General features: G+C 42.0%; 1 protein-coding gene across 3 annotated transcripts in view; it reads left to right on the top strand.

Moving 5' to 3' along the window:
• The first annotated feature begins 204 nt into the window (after positions 1-204).
• The window catches only part of ATP11A (ATPase phospholipid transporting 11A), a 111,929-nt gene continuing 96,029 nt past the window's right edge, over positions 205-16,104 (top strand). For 2 of the 3 annotated variants that reach the window (XM_082218566.1, XM_082218567.1), the window contains exon 1: positions 205-798. In XM_082218566.1, coding sequence (XP_082074692.1) covers positions 760-798 — 39 coding nt within the window. In that variant the 5' untranslated portion in view covers positions 205-759. The remainder of the gene's footprint in view (positions 799-16,104) is intronic. The other variant, XM_082218565.1, reaches the window with a different exon arrangement.

Raw genomic sequence — 16,104 nt, 5'->3', positions numbered from 1 at the left:
CTCCACCTTTTTTAAATTTTTGCTTGGCCGGGTGACTTCTGTACGGAGCGAAGCCCAGGCTCAAGCTTCAGGTAATGCGCTCAACGTCGAGCGCGCCCGTGTGCAATATATATATATATTACAAAGAGAGAGGGGAGGGAGGCGTAAAGGGGTGTGTGTTGTTGTACCGGAGAAGTTCGGAGCGCGCATGCTCGCCCGCACCGTATGACGTGAGCTGACTGGCTAAGCAGGGAAAGATCAAAGCGCGAGTGAGAAGACCTCGAGGCTCTCGGGGAGCTCGCCACACGGAGAGCCATTGCGCGGGCAGCAGCCGGGCTTAGGGGCCAGGTTTCCTGAAGCGCGGGGGGGGGACCCCGCTCCCTGCGCAAGTCTCCGAGCAAAGTTGCCTTTTGTTCCCCCCCGTAATCCTCCTGCTCCTCCACCGCCGCCGCCGCCTTTTCGGAGCGAGCTGCCGGGGACGGCTGGCTGGCTGGCTGAGCGCACATGGGCAGAGGCAACCGAGGCGCCCCGGCCAGGCGCACGCATGACTGAGCGGAAGAATCGCCCGCCAAGGCAGGGCAGGGATGTGGCTGCGGCTGCCATGAGACAGAAACTCCGGCGTGGTGGTGGATGTAGGAAGTAGCAGAGCGGCGGCGACCGAGAGGCAGAGAGAGAAGCTCCCCCTGGCTGGAGTCTCCCGCCTGTAGCAGAAGGAGCAGGCGGCGGCGGCGGCGCAGGAGGAGGCTGAGAGCCGCCTGAGCAGCTGCCCGTCGCCTCGCCATGGATTGCAGCCGCCTCAGGACTCTTATTAATAGATACGTGAGTATCCGGGCAGGGGTCGGCGCTGCCTGCCGTTGCCAAGGCGTCCTGCCGAGCGCGTCAAAGCAAAAATAAAAAATAAAATGGGAAATCTTGCCTGGCTTTTGCTCCTAGCGTGGAAGCGCTCCCTTGCGCGCAGGCATGGCGCGCTGGCACCCGAGCCGAGCGAAGATGTCGCTCTCTTTAATTTCAGGGCATCGCAGACCCGAAGGGAGCAAAACCCAGCGCGTCCCTCCTCGCTTCATCTTTCTGTCTGTGAAATGTTGATCCCCGGAGACAAATGATCCGCCGCTCCCCTTAGTTTTTCCTAGAGATAAAAAGGAAGGGTTGAAGCCCTCGATGATGCGTCTCCTCCTTCCCATTCATAGATGTTGTGCCTGATCTACTACGGTCGAGAGTCCTATTACACTTGAGCGCAGTTTGCTTCTAAATAGGTGAATTTAGGAAATCGGCCTCCCACCTGCTTTTAAACACATTTACTGTACCTGGAAGGCTCAGTGGGGCTGGCTTACCTGCAGCCTGATGCTGGGCATGGCTTAAACCTAAAGAAATGGGTTTGGGATCACTGTTTTGCAGCCTGGTTCTATGTGCATTTTTTTTGGCAGTAAATCCCACTCCTTGCACCGTGGCTTACTACCAAGGTACATGTCATAGGATTACTTTGTGCAATGCTTTTTTCTGGGGGGATTCAGGGGTACACATACCCCTAAACATTTTGTGAATCTAAATTTGGCCTCATTGAGGGGCAGTATTTCAATATGAGTAGGAAAATGAGAGTACCCCTAAACATATTTTTTTTAGGGAAAAAGCACTGCTTTTGTGTAAACAAGCATAGGCACAACCATCATCTCTTTTTCAACTTTCTCATTTACTTTTTAAAAATTATGCTTTATACAGCATTAAAGTCTTACAAATAATATAACTGATCTGTAGAAAGAACCTTATGATCTGAAAATAGAGGTGCTGTATGTACTTTTGCAACCCAAGAAAATCTCTAATAAAAGCAATTTTTTTTAAAAAAAATATTTCACTGCTGGCAGCACAGCTTCCTTCTCTTGCCAACTGGAGGCTGAAAACTATTTGGAACTGATCAAATAACATTAGATTACCCTTCTACTTGGCCGGGCAGAGTGTGGCCATGAACATTTCAGTCCAGCATATGATTTGCTTGCTGTAATTTATACTTGGGGAAAGCTAATAGGCCAGCAACACTCAAAATTAATTGACATGTGTTGCCAGCGCTTTCTTAAGCCTCTTTAAATCGAATTAAGAAAATGGTTCTCAACAGTTGCCTCTGAAGGTCAGCAACAGATGACAATTGGTTGGATAGCTGCACTAAACCATCGCGCTAATCCTAAATAATACTTGCATCATATACTCCAGTGGAGTTTACTTTCAGAAAATTGTGTGAAGAATGACTGCCTACAGTAACTGAAGTTACTTCCAATTATCATATTTTTTCCATTATAAGACTAGGTTTCCCCCCTAAAAATTAATGTCAAAAATTAGGGGGCATCTTATACAGAGATAGTGCCGAGGGTGGGTTTTCTTAAATCTGAGTTCCCAAAAATAGGGGGCGTCTTATACATGGGGGCGTCTTATAGTCAGGAAAATATGGTAAATATGTTTGGTTTGAGGTGTGTATGGGTGTAGTGGAAAATTAGTTCAGCTGAAAGCCAATGGTAAGCATTGTAGAATTGTGGTGCCAATTTGTATTTGATCCTATACTTTTATTAGGAGTCCTGGAGAGAGAGAGAGAAAGAGAGAAAGAGAGAGAACCTCTTGCCTACAGTTAAGGTTTCGAAAAACCACAATGTAAACAGATTGACAGATATGCACATTTTATGATGCTCGTATATGTAATAAGGCTCTGGAGCCTGTCTGTTTACAAGCTCCCCTTCTTTCTGAAGCTTTCCAGTAAGTGATCCGTCATGAGTCTGATAGTCTCATGATTTGCGCTGAGGTCAGAACAAAAAGCCCTTGAGGCATATTATACATTATTGTCTCCAGCAGGCAGCCATTGCTTAGTTGTCTGTGTTTTCCTGAGCATGCTGATCCAATGTGTGCTTTCTTATCTAAAAAAGTGGGGTGGAAACCCATGTAAAATAGTGTGTGTTGGTTGGTTTTAGTCCGCAATCCTTACCTGGGGTATGAGCCCCATGGAGTACGGTGGGTCTTCTGAGCACACATTTGCAGGACTGCTTTGTTGGTTACTTTGTTTGGAAATGCTGAAGAATGATAATGTGGTAGGTCAAGATGAGCATCGAGTAGCTAATTATATATTATTTAGGATTTTGGAAGGGCTGTGGTCGTATCAGTTGTTTCTTGAGTTGCTAGCCTATAGAGTAGGCAAAGTTGTGTGCATACTCCATTCTAAATAAATAAAGACACAGAAATTTTGTGCCAAGAAAGTCTTAAGTGTATAAACTACGGAAATGATGCCAATAAATATACTTGGAGTGGACCCATTGAAATTAATAAAACTTGGTTAGTCATGCCTATTAACTTCAGTGGATCTATTCTGAGTAGCGCTAGCATTTGCTACAACCCATAATTTGTTACTATTTTGGGTAAATTTTATTCTAGTTTTACCACTTCCGTGACTGGTAAGAGGATTTCCCAACCATTGTAAATCTTATTCAGGCATTCCTTTGGCTTCTGGGTTGTCAGCACAGTGGTGAACTTTGGGCTTCCAAATTTCAGTGGTGTCCTATGCGAGACTAACATTTGGTGGCCTCTGCCTCGCGTGGTTCATTCCACAATCCACAGCATTGTTCTGGTGACCCCTGCAGTGCGGTACCCAGGGTGGCTGAAATGGTCTCGCTACCCTAAAATTGCCTCTGTTAAGCAGGTGCTGCCCATACACTGCCCAGTCTATCTTGATAACATAAGGGCCAGACATGAGATTATTGGGAAACTGAGTTGTTGACCCATTACAGCATCTCTGCAGGCTGAGCACTCCTGTAGATTTGCCGTAATCCTCTGTCGTCACAGATAAGGGTAATAACATGCTGCCATATCTACCTCCCACCCACAATCAAACAAGTAGAAACGTTTTCTTGGTGGGCTAGCATCCACACATCAACACACACCTTGCACACTTGAGTGCGAGGTGGAAATAAAAGACTTGCTGAACACAACAAAGGGTATCATCTTAAAAGACATCATACACATGTTTTTAATAATAAACAGTGCAAGGTAGGGCTATGGTTTTCCCAGTAGAGATGTGTGGAAGTGAGAGCTGATCGCCGGAGAATTGATGCTTTGAATTATGGTGCTGGAGGAGACTCTTGAGAGTCCCATGGACTGCAAGAAGATCAAACCTATCCATTCTTAAGGAAATCAGCCCTGAGTGCTGACTGGAAGGACAGATCCTGAAGCTGAGGCTCTAATACTTTGGCCACCTCATGAGAAGAGAAGATTCCCTGGAAAAGGCCCTGATGTTGGGAAAGATTGAGGGCAAAAGGAGAAGGGGACAACAGAAGATGCGATGGTTGGGCAGTGTTCTCGAAGTTACCAGCATGAGTTTGACCAAACTGCGGGAGGCAGTGGAAGACAGGAGTGCCTGGCGTGCTCTGGTCCATGGGGTCACAAAGAGTCAGACACGACTAAACAACTAAACAACAACAATACACACACACACATATGCATATGCATAAACACACCAGGATCAATTCCCAGGCACTAGTGGGACACTTAGGCTTTCTTTGTTTCTGTGAAGATGCACAGTGCTACAGCCTTATTGTAAAGAAAACCCTCTGATCCTCCATCTTAATGCGTGCACACACACAAACACTTTTCACCAGTAGTCAAACACACTTCATTCAGTATACCAGGTGTGTGTAAAACCTTTGCCCCCTCCCCCTGAATTTGCTGAGCTACAACTCCCACAATCCCTAGCCATTGGCCATGTTTGCTGGGGCTGATGGGAATTGTAGTTTATCAACGTTCGGCAGGCCCAAGTCTCCCCAGCCTTGCTATGCAATGAGCTTCCAGGTGCTGTGGCCAAACTTAACAGTGCTGCAGGTTTTGTGGTGCAAGCTATGTACTTGAGCACTTTTAATTTCCAAATGATTTGCATCCTGTTCAGCCCCATCCTGTATTTGAGTGAATTGAAACGGGCTTAAAATCATATAAGCTGCCTAGAAGAGCAACCAAATAGAAACAAAAGCATTTAAAAAGGCTTGTGAAGAAATTTACAAGCTGGCGTTTAGACCTTTTAGATAGCTTTCCAAGTAAAAACTAGGATGAGGTAAATGGCATATTTATTGAGCCGATACACTGATGGGCCTGTGTTAATAATGTATGTGTTGGCTTACCAAGTTATGTAGGAAAAAGTAGACGGATACAAGCCTCCAAATATCTTACAATCCAATAGAGACAACTGGGAAGAGAACACAGGCAGGAAATAGAGAACTTTGTGGCTAGGTTGCTTGTGGGCAGAAAACTCCTGCCAGCATATATAACAACATGTTGCGGGATTTGAACTGGCTACTGATCTGCTACTGGGCCAAGTTCAAAGTTTTGGTGCTGTTAACATTCTTATTTAATATAGGGCAGTCCTTCTCACTTTGTAAGCCCAGACAAAGAGGCAGTTTATTGATGAACACAGCTGCGTAGGAGAATGAAAGTACAGTGGTACCTCGGGTTACATACGCTTCAGGTTACATACGCTTCAGGTTACAGACTCTGCTAACCCAGAAATAGTACCTCGGGTTAAGAACTTTGCTTCAGGATGAGAACAGAAATTGTGCTCTGGCGGTGCGGTGGCAGCGGGAGGCCCCATTAGCTAAAGTGGTGCTTCAGGTTAAGAACAGTTTCAGGTTAAGAACGGACCTCCAGAACGAATTAAGTACGTAACCAGAGGTACCACAGTAGCTGCAAGAACAAGTTAAAGGGTAGAGTCTTCACAACAACCTATAATAACTGGAGACAGTGTTTAATTCTGTCATTAGTCATTACTATAGATACTAACTTATAAGGCCCTGTACAGCTCAGGCTTCAAAGATCGCCTTATCTCTTCTGCAGAAGAGTTACACCTTCAAGCTCTTAAAATATCAGAGGCCTGGTAACTCAGAGCAGGGCTTTCTTTCAGTGTGGCTGCCCATGTTTTGCGGATCAGCATCCCTATAGAGATAAGTAAGACACCCCACTCTTTATATTTTCCAGAAACCATTGAATACATTTTTGTTTTTCACAAGCTTTTCCAGTTGGATTAAAATGTATCCCCCTCTGTTTTTAAACCCACCTTTAGTTATTTTTGTATTGTTTGTAAAACTATTTTTGGCTGTTTTCATGGAATGTATGTAAATTTCATTGAAATGGATATAAAAGGCAATTCATAAATAAATTATTTTAAAAACATGGGCAAGTGCAGTGCACCACATTTGTATATCCCAAGTCAACAAGGATGGATCCGTTTCCATTTTATCCTAGCAGCAAACCTATAAAGGTTGGGTGGAGAGACAAGGATTGGTCCCAGTAAGCCTCATGCTTGAAAGGAGATTTGAACTCAGGTTCCTCTGCATAAGTGCAAAACTCTAGCCTGGAAACAAACATTGAGAAGAAGTAACTAGAAAAGAAAATATTTGGAGTATAAACAGGGTCTGTAGATAATGTCTCATGTAGGAAATTTCTTTGCATGTGTAGAGTAGGGAACTTGAATGCACTTATGCATACAGTGGTGCCCCGCAAGACGGAAAACTTGCTAGACGAAAGGGTTTTCCGTTTTTTGAGCTGCTTCGCAAGACGAATTTCCCTATGGGCTTGCTTCGCAAGACGAAAAACAAAAACGTCTTGCAAGTTTGTTTCCTTTTTCTTAACACCGTTAATACAGTTGCGACTTGACTTCGAGGAGCAACTCATAGAACGCGGTGTGGTAGCCTTTTTTGAGGTTTTTGAAGGCTTTGGTATTTTTGAAGCTTTTCCAAAACTTCTTTTAAACTTCTAAAACTTTTTTTTTGGGGGGGGGGTTGGATTTTGGGTTGGGGTGTTTGGAATTCAAGGACTTGGTGTTGGGGAGGGTTTTGCAAGAATCTGGAAGCTTGTGTGTGTTTTTTCTGCATTTTTATGATTTTCTGGGCCACTCTGCTCTTTTTTTAAAAAAATTCTGGATTTGAATTTCTGTGTGGTGGGTGGCTGGGGGAACAGTTGAGGAGGGGGTTCTTCAGCAAGAAGCAAAGAGTGGAAGAGGAACCTTCTTCGAGTTGTCCCCCAGAGTCTTAGAAAATGTACTGTACACTTTGTTGATTTTTAAATGTTTTTCTGTCATGTTTAGAAACTTAATTTATTGTTCCTTCAGTTTTTGAAATGCTCTTTACAGTATGTGTGGCTTTAAAGAGCACTTAATAAACTCTTGTTCTACCAAATTTGGCTTTGTTTGGACTTTTTTTGACCATAAAAAGGTAAAGGTACCCCTGCCCGAAAGGGCCAGTCTTGACAGACTCTGGGGTTTGTGCGCCCATCTCACATCTATTGGCCGGGGGCCAGCGCTGTCCGAAGACACTTCCGGGTCACGTGGCCAGCGTGACAACGCTGCTCTGGCGAGCCAGAGCCGCACACGGAACGCCGTTTACCTTCCCGCTGGAACGCATTAATTGAATTTCAATGCATTCCTATGGGATTTCGTGCTTCGCAAGACGAAAAACTCGCTAGGCGAAAAAACTCACGGAACGAATTAATTTTGTCTTGCGAGGTACCACTGTACTAATCTTCCTTAACTGCAATACTGAAAAAGGAATAACAGCTGAAGACAATGCAGGTCTCTGTCCAAGCAGATCAAGTAACAGGATCAGGTATATGGGCTTATTTAATAATTGTGCCTACATAGAGAAGTGTTTCAGAGGGCCAAATGGAGAGAAGTATATGAAATGCAGTTAATGATGGCAGATCAGGTTCATCAATAAAAAAATAACTGTGGACGGGATTCACCTAACTAGCCCCATCAGCAGAAGCCCTGTGCAAGGGCTTTTGAGGGAACATTAGGGCTTTCCCTTCTTTACCCCATGCTCCCTGAAATTGGCTTTGAGGCGGTTGGGAGAACCCCCTCTCTAAGAGCAGAGGGAGGACTGTTGTGCATGGCAAGGCGAAATGCTTTTTCAGATGGAAGGTATGTCATAGCATAGCTTTGAATTCCAGCCTGTGTGTATAGAAATTTGTGCTATGACTTCAAAACTATGCAAACTTTGTGTTGTGTTTTATGGGGGTGAGGTCCTATGGAAAAAGAACTTGGGCTGTTCCAACCATGAGCTATCACCGTCTTTGAAACTGTGGTTGTTCTAGACATGAAAAGGAATTTAGTATTGTAATCTTACACTTATAGAATGGAGCAGTTTTATAGCCTGGATTGTAAAGTGTCCATTCACTTGCTTCAAATCACCCTGTGCTTTAAGGCTGAACAGGTATCTGCAAACACCAGCTTCACATTTAGTTTTTGAATCCCTGTGTTTGCTACTACGCCATTAGGGCGAGCATAATAGGATGATCTAAATTTACAACTGCTGGCTCCTATTTGTATGTGCTATGGAGAAACCAGAAATGCAGGGCTGAAGGCTTGGGTCACTTCTGTAGATTCACAGGGACAGCGCTGTACCTGTTAGAAGCCGTACATGTGATATGCAGTACATGCAACTACCTTGCTCTTGTGGCCTGTCCAAAGATTAACTTGAGATAGAATTGCCATTGTAGTTAATTGGTGTACATAGTGCCATAAAGCACAGGCAAAAAAGAGACATGTTTCTATTCCCTGCAAGGAGTGGGCAATATAAAGTTTGTTAGCTGGGGAAAGTAAATGTCACAGAAACTACTAAGACTTTGATGTGGGTAGGTTGTAGGGTGGGTGGCCAGAGGGCTGCTGCACCTTTAGCCGTGTGGAAGAGGTATTGCAGCAGGTATCTTCACATAACAGTAGCAGGAGCCCTGTCTTCTTCTGCATCTCTGGCCATGTTTGCAGGATGAAAGGAAATGCTGTCAATAAAAATGGACATCCAGGTGTCCACTAACATGAAATTGGGTGGGAGGCAGTGGCGTAGCGTGGGGGGTGCAGGGGGGGCTGGCCGCACCGGCCACAACATCTGGGGGTTAGGGTTAGGGGGCGCAAATTACTTGCCTTGCCCCGGGTGCTGACAACCCACACTACGCCACTGGTGGGAGGTATAACAGGGAAGGTTTTTAGGAGACCTTGTGTCTTTAAAGATTAAATTCCAGTGCAGAATTTCTTAACTAGCTGTTCATTTGTAAATAACCTCCTTGCTTTTCATTGTCTGCATTTGGCTTGGAAAAAATGTGAATATGTTATACAGAATAAAGGAGGGACGTGGGGAAGAGCTAATGGGGACTGTGGTGGGGGGAAGTTGTTGGCTAGGCTTATAAAACAAAAGGGGGGAAAAACCCTTAAATTGAATATTAATTACATTGTTTGTTTCAGTAATTGGCCACAATAATACAGTGATTAACATAAGGACAATAGGCATAAGATAACATAGAAATAATTTTACAAGCATATAACCAGTCAGATGCAGTATAAAACTGCTTAATTAAAACAGAATAATAGCTGAACAGATGAACTTCAGGAATGATGAGTGCCGAGTCAGAAAACCAAACAAGCAGCAAGAATAACAGTTGAGTATACAACTGAGATAGCAACGTTGTCAGAAGGTACAGTAGTGCAGATGTGAATCCCCGGTAACCAATTTATTGGAATTCTGAGAGCTTTCTCATCAGAAGCTCCTTTCCTTCATCTGTTGCTCTCACTGGAGCTCTTGTCAAAATAAAAAAATTCCTTCCAGTAGCACCTTAAAGACCAACTAAGTTAGTTCTTGGTATGAGCTTTCGTGTGCATGCACACTTCTTCAGATACCAAGTGTGCATGCACACGAAAGCTCATACCAAGAACTAACTTAGTTGGTCTTTAAGGTGCTACTGGAAGGAATTTTTTTATTTTGACTATGGCAGACCAACACGGCTACCTATCTGTAACTGGAGCTCTTGTGATTGAGCAACATATGAGCAATATGAGATAAGAACAGTTGGTTATAGTCAATGCTAAAGTGAACATTCTGTCTGTGCATCGATTTCTGCTTGTGCAGTGATATGTTCCCCTCCCCCTCTGATCCCCCCCATGTACACCAAAATCTGTTCCGGGGGTTGCAGCCAACGCTCTGGAGCAGTTTGTGGACAGCACGTGTATTCTTGATGAAAGACGCAATGGCAGGTTCAAGGAGTGAAGAGTAAATAGAAATCCCTGCTTACAGGAGCTGCCAGTTGTGTGTTGCATACATAAGCTTGCATGAATATAACACTCAGGTAAGCAGCTACTTGCACACAGTGGAACTACGTCGGAACATGTGAATTTAGTCTCTGGTTTTTGGATGATGATAAATAATGGAAGACCTTTATATTATGCATTATTTAGGTCATGGAGGTAAAGTATAAATTACATGAGGAGGTCATGGGTCTTTGAAGTGTCCTTAAGATTTTGGTCTGAAACTGCTAGGGCATACTGAATTTAAAACGTTTTTGTTTCCTTGTACTTAACTACGCTTGAAGTAATAAAAACAAACATTTGTTGTAGTTTCCTTGGAAGTGTCTCTGTATTACGACACTGGAGGTGATAATGTTGTATTTAGCTACATTATTCACTTTTAAAATTTTAAATTAAATTACAATAGGGTTGGTGTTTTTTTTTTTAAAAAAATAGCATATATTTATTATGTAATTTCCAGTGGTTCTGTACAGTGACTATGCTCTTTGGAGCTCTTTATTATATGCTAAAGCCAGTTTTGTTTTATATGTAATTTATCCCACAGCGAAACAGTCCAGGTGCAGTTGCTGATTGCTTCTGAAATGCGCAAAAGCAGCAGCACAGATTTTTTTTTATGTGCAGCAGGAAGTATTCTGTCATTCTTAGACTTATTTGTAATTGTATTTAGCTGCAATTTTTAAATGACCAGCAGTCATTCCAGAACAATTTAATTTGTATTGTCAGAATGACTTTGGCCTAGAAAAAAAAAAATACTGTATGCCTATACCATTTAAGCTACTAAAGGTAACATTGTCTTTCAGAATTCAAATTCACAGTTTCCCTTCCCACCCTGATGAGCTGCTCTAGTGTCAAAGAAGAGCTGACAAAATACATTTGTGAAACACATTTGCAAAAATGGCCTGACTTAATCTCACTGGGCAGTTTCGGTTTGTGGCAAGTTCCATCCTGTAAAAAGAAGCAGTGGTTCTCAAGAACTGAATCCCTCTAAACATCAGGACTAAATATCTGATGAAACGTCAGGAAAAACCTTCTGACAGTTAGAGCTGTTCAACAGTGGAACAGTCTCTCCTTCCTTGGCGGTTTTTAAGCAGAGGTTGGATGGCCATCTGTCATGGATGCTTTAGCTAAGATTCCTGCTTTGCAGGGGGTTGGACTAGATGACCCTTGGTTCCCCTTCCAACTTTACAATTCTATGACTCTAGAATTTTGGATAATGTGTCTTGCAAATACTTATCTGAGTACCTTGCCTTCTGCTTCAATAGACTACTTCCATGAAAGTCATGTGAGAATGGCAGGCAGATCTGTCTCAGTTTCAAACCCAAACTGTTATAAAAATGTAGAAAACAGTACTGTTGATTTAAGGGGGACTGATCAAAACAGTTCTACTATACAAGATCTATATGGGATTGGGAAATATATGTCTTCAGTTACTTATATATCAGATACTGTACAGGGCTTTTTTTGTTTTTGTTTTGGAGGAGAATATGTTGTCTTCACTGCAGCCTTTTGCTTTAATATATATGGAAATATTTATTCAGTGGGGATTGCAGCCTAAATTGACTTCCTTTTAATCATTTATAAAGTGGTTCACTGCTAATGTATTCTTGCTAAGCTGCACTTGCTTTCAAAAGCAAAATATGCAAATACCGATATTTGTGGGGGAAATGACTTTTACTCAGAGCATAACTACTAATTTTATTTTATTTTTATTTTGTTGTTTTCATTATGCAGTTGGAAAATGGGCTTATGCAGCAATATATGGATGAGATTTTTTTTGTTGGCCGTCAGCTTTTTGTGTTGGAGCAGCAGTGAAGTACACACTTTTTCCTTCTGATAAGTAGCTTCCACTTTAATTCGGTCAACAATAACCTGTTAGTATTGAGAGTTGAGCACGAGAACTCCTTTGGTAAATTTTGTTTGGTTTTCCAAATCTTAAGTGAAAACTTTTATCACGAACCTTTCCGTTTGTTCTGTTCTTTCATGGATAAGTTTGAGACTGGAAAGATACTTCAAAGTACTCCTTTAGTACTTAAGTAAACAGTACTTGAACATTTGCATGGGTAAGAACAAAAAAAAAAATATATCTCCAGTTCACAATCAGGTCCATGTGTGCTACAGGTCAGCTTGAAAGATGGGTCTGAGTTGCTAGTTGCCTTGGGCATTTAATGACTTCTGCTCAGAAGGACCAAATCTCTACCTCCAAGCTGACATTTGGAAAATGTGCAAAATTGGATGGTCAATATTAGAATGCTCCTAGTAGTGTTACTAATTCATATTGCCAGGAGGAATTTCTGATTAAATTACATCAATAGCTTTCCTTTTGTAGAACGAGCTACTACTGTAACACTGTTAATATCTGCTTTGCATACAGTTTTAACAATGAAAAATTCATTTATGGTAGGTCAACTGCTTTTTGCTAAGGTGCCGGGATTCCATCACACAGGGGCTAGTTAGTGATGAGTTAATATCCACATTTTGTTCTAGTTTTATAATATAGCTTGATATTTCCTGCCATAGATGTCAAAGACTATATGCATCTATAGTATAGTCTGTGACCAAACATTGTATGCGGAATATGGAGCAGTCTAAATATGCAGTTGTTTGCTGTTTCGGGCAGTCTGAAAGATATGTCCCTTGCAGCATGCGATGATTCCAGCATTAAGTGGTCACTAAACTCCTTTGCAGCCAGTGGCAATTGCCTGTTCTGCCTGAATAAGACAGCTGGCTCTTCTCTGTTTAGAATGACTTGGCAGTTGTAGACCTTTGACAAGTTCATGGCTTCTGAAGTGTTGTATGTCTTTTGGAGATATGTTCTGCTGACATACTGATGCTTTGTGTTATTATGGGGCCATGCATTTTGATCTCATGTGAGATCTGTTCCTTTTAAGAATTCATCAGTTGTTGTTGTTTAGTTGTTTAGTCGTGTCCGACTCTTTGTGACCCCATGGACCAGAGCACGCCAGGCACTCCTGCCTTCCACTGCCTCCCGCAGTTTGGTCAAACTCATGCTGGTAGCTTCGAGAACACTATCCAGCCATCTCTTCCTCTGTCGTCCCCTTCTCCTTGTGCCCTCCATCTTTCCCAACATCAGGGTCTTTTCCAGGGAGTCTTCTCTTCTCATGAGGTGGCCAAAGTATTGGAGCCTAAGCTTCAGGATCTGTCCTTCCAGTGAGCACTCAGGGCTGATTTCCTTAAGAATGGATAATTCATCAGTGACATGTGTTTAAAAATTGGTCTCTTTCTTTCCAATCTTAAACGTTAGCCTGCAAATGGTCATTTTTTATTGTCAGTAGCATTTACTTCGAAATAAGCTTATTTGGGTGTGCGTCTGTTTGTTTTAAATGCACCCATATCCTACTTTGACCTAAAACTTCCCAGTGTCTGTTTGCTGGAATACTTTAAAATTTCAAGAAGGTAAAAAACAATTATAATAAGTGCATACTTATCTTCTCAGTACAGTAGAAGTGATTTGAAAACATAGCTATGAATGGGAAAGATGATAGGGATTGCTACAATAATGATTACAAAAGGAAATGTACATAAGTCTGAAATACTCGCTTTTTAAAATCTAGAATTAATTCTGATTCCCTTTTGGGGTAGTTAAAGCCAATTATGAGCCAATTAAGTGTTTTCACATATTGCTTTAGGGAAAGTGCAGTTAACACCCCATCTGCTTGTCTCAAAAATAATACTTTTGCTTTCGAGGGTTTTGTTTGTTAACACTTAACTAGAAGAAAAAGAAATCATGACTAACTTACAATTGGTTAAGCAACAACTCCACAATTTGGGGTAATTCTTCTTGCCCAAGTGGAGATCTATGCCCTGAGCTATCCCACACTGTTCAGGAGGGTTTGTAGCTTCCAGAGAAGTTGTTACTGGTGGTGCAGAGGCTATAGCAGATATGGCACTGTGGCTGTATAAGCCAGTTATAGAAAACTCTAACCCTAGCCAGTTGCATTCTACAATCCACTTGCTATTGGTTGCAAAATGCTGCTCTGCTGCATTTTGTCTTAAGTATATTATAATGTTCAAACCTTTTTTTTTTTAAAGAGGCATTCATTAGATTTAATTTTTAAGTTGCAAAACTTTAACACAAAGCTTTTTTTAAAAAAAATATGCAAACATGTTTACATTGATGTCTTACTCATAAGCACCAGATGACGTTATTCAGATGATGGGAGTTAGGAGTAAGTCTCTTTGTATTCAATAGGGCTTACTCTCAGGTAAGTTTGTACAGGCTTATAACCTAAGAAAAATTTGAGGGGGGGGGATATTTCTGGAGCTGGGACAGAGCAGGACATTAGTGTTGCATTTGAGGTAAAGATATGCCCAGGTCATTATTTTTCCTGCGCCAGTAAGTTATACTTTGAAGGCAAAAGAAAGAAGAAGATGTTGCTTTTATTCTAGTTATGCTATAGGTTTTATTTCTCTCTCTCTCTTGCATTCATACACTCAAGAGATGCTGTGGACTAGCACATCAAATTGTAGTTAAAACAATTCAGAAATGCAAGAACTGCTAAAATGTCCTTAACTAGAATGAATATGATGAACGTTTGAGGGAATTTTTGTGATAGTTATTGGGGCGGTGGACGCTTCCTGTGTGTGTGTTTTACGAAAGAGCAGAACCATGTTGCAATCAACAGGAATGACTGAGAAAATAATGGCATTATATCTTATCATATTAACTTTAGCTCAAATATTATTGGTGCTCTGAGCTGAGAGGTTAGCATATCTCCTCTTTCTTGGCTCAGCTGGTACCCTGTTGGCTGAGCTGAGCCCTGCATATTTTAAGCCAGCATAATGAAAAAAGGGGAGTTCTGTCCAGTAGGTTTGCTAAATCAGGAGCATCCCAGCTTCTGCAAGTTCAGGGCCCAAACCTGAGATCTAGGAGCAGCCCTTGGTGATGTCATGGGGAGGCCCCTGTTATGGCACTGGAGATGGAGGTTAATTAGGAGAGGGGAAGGGAGAAGGGCAGACAATGCTATAATTTGCAGCCAGCTCTTGCTAGGCTGAAGCTTGCATGCTGCATGTACAGTGTCCTTAATAATTTCAAGCATTATGATTAAAGGAACTCTCACACACATGGAGATTCAAACTCTTTACCTGTCACACGGAGAGGGCCAGACAAACCTGGAAACCTAATGACCAGAGAGAAGGGGGGACTCCTAAGCCCATGCAGCTTCATCACATGACTAGGCAACCTGGTGTAAAATAAGCCGGCAAAAAGAGTCAAAGACTATTTTAAAGGCTTGTTTTCCCATTGCCACACTTAGGACAGCTCAGCCAGCTGTAGGGCTGTAGCTGAGTAGAGTTTGGATCTGGTTTAACTTTACACCAGTTTGATTTACACCAGCTACTTGTGTATAGGATTGCTCCCTAAGTCTTGTTGATTTCAGAGGCACCGACACTTGATTGCCAGTATATCAGCCTGCAGCAGCCTTGTACCTTTTACTCAACATTACTTTGTTGAAGTATTGCCTCCAATGATAAAGAAACAGGAAACTGTAATGTTTCTATTGTTATAATTGTCAAGTGAAAACTCAGCTGAAGTTCAGCCTGAACTAGAAGGCAGAATAACACAACAATACAGTTATCTCTCCTGCTTTAATTGCCATGGCAACAAATTCAGCGTAGATTAGATAAAAGAAAGGCTTTTTTTCTCTTTACACAGCACAGACACCAGTTTCTTATCTTAATCTCGATTATCCAAGCTTTGATTTAGTGGTATAGCCTTCAAAGATTGTTAAACAGGTCACCTTACAAGTGTGTTTGTGTGTTTGTTTTAAGCTGCATACACATTTATTATCTGTATTTCTTTTTTTAGTTCTATCACAAAACATGAATGAATTTGCCTTGTCCTTAGTTTCACAAGATTGTATGCAGACTAGCTGTGCTGGTTATAGTATATTGCCTTGAAGCAGCAGATGTTGATCTAAGAAGGCTGTACTGCCAACATTGAGGCGTAAGCATTAGCTTCTTCAAAGGGTATAACTAATGCAGTTGCCTTTCCTCACTTGCAATTATCTAAATCTTATCCAAAGTCT

This window comes from Podarcis vaucheri, assembly GCF_965113315.1.
Source record: "Podarcis vaucheri genome assembly, chromosome: 4".
Taxonomy (NCBI): Eukaryota; Metazoa; Chordata; class Lepidosauria; order Squamata; family Lacertidae; genus Podarcis; species Podarcis vaucheri.
This window is presented reverse-complemented; position numbering and strand designations above follow the sequence as displayed.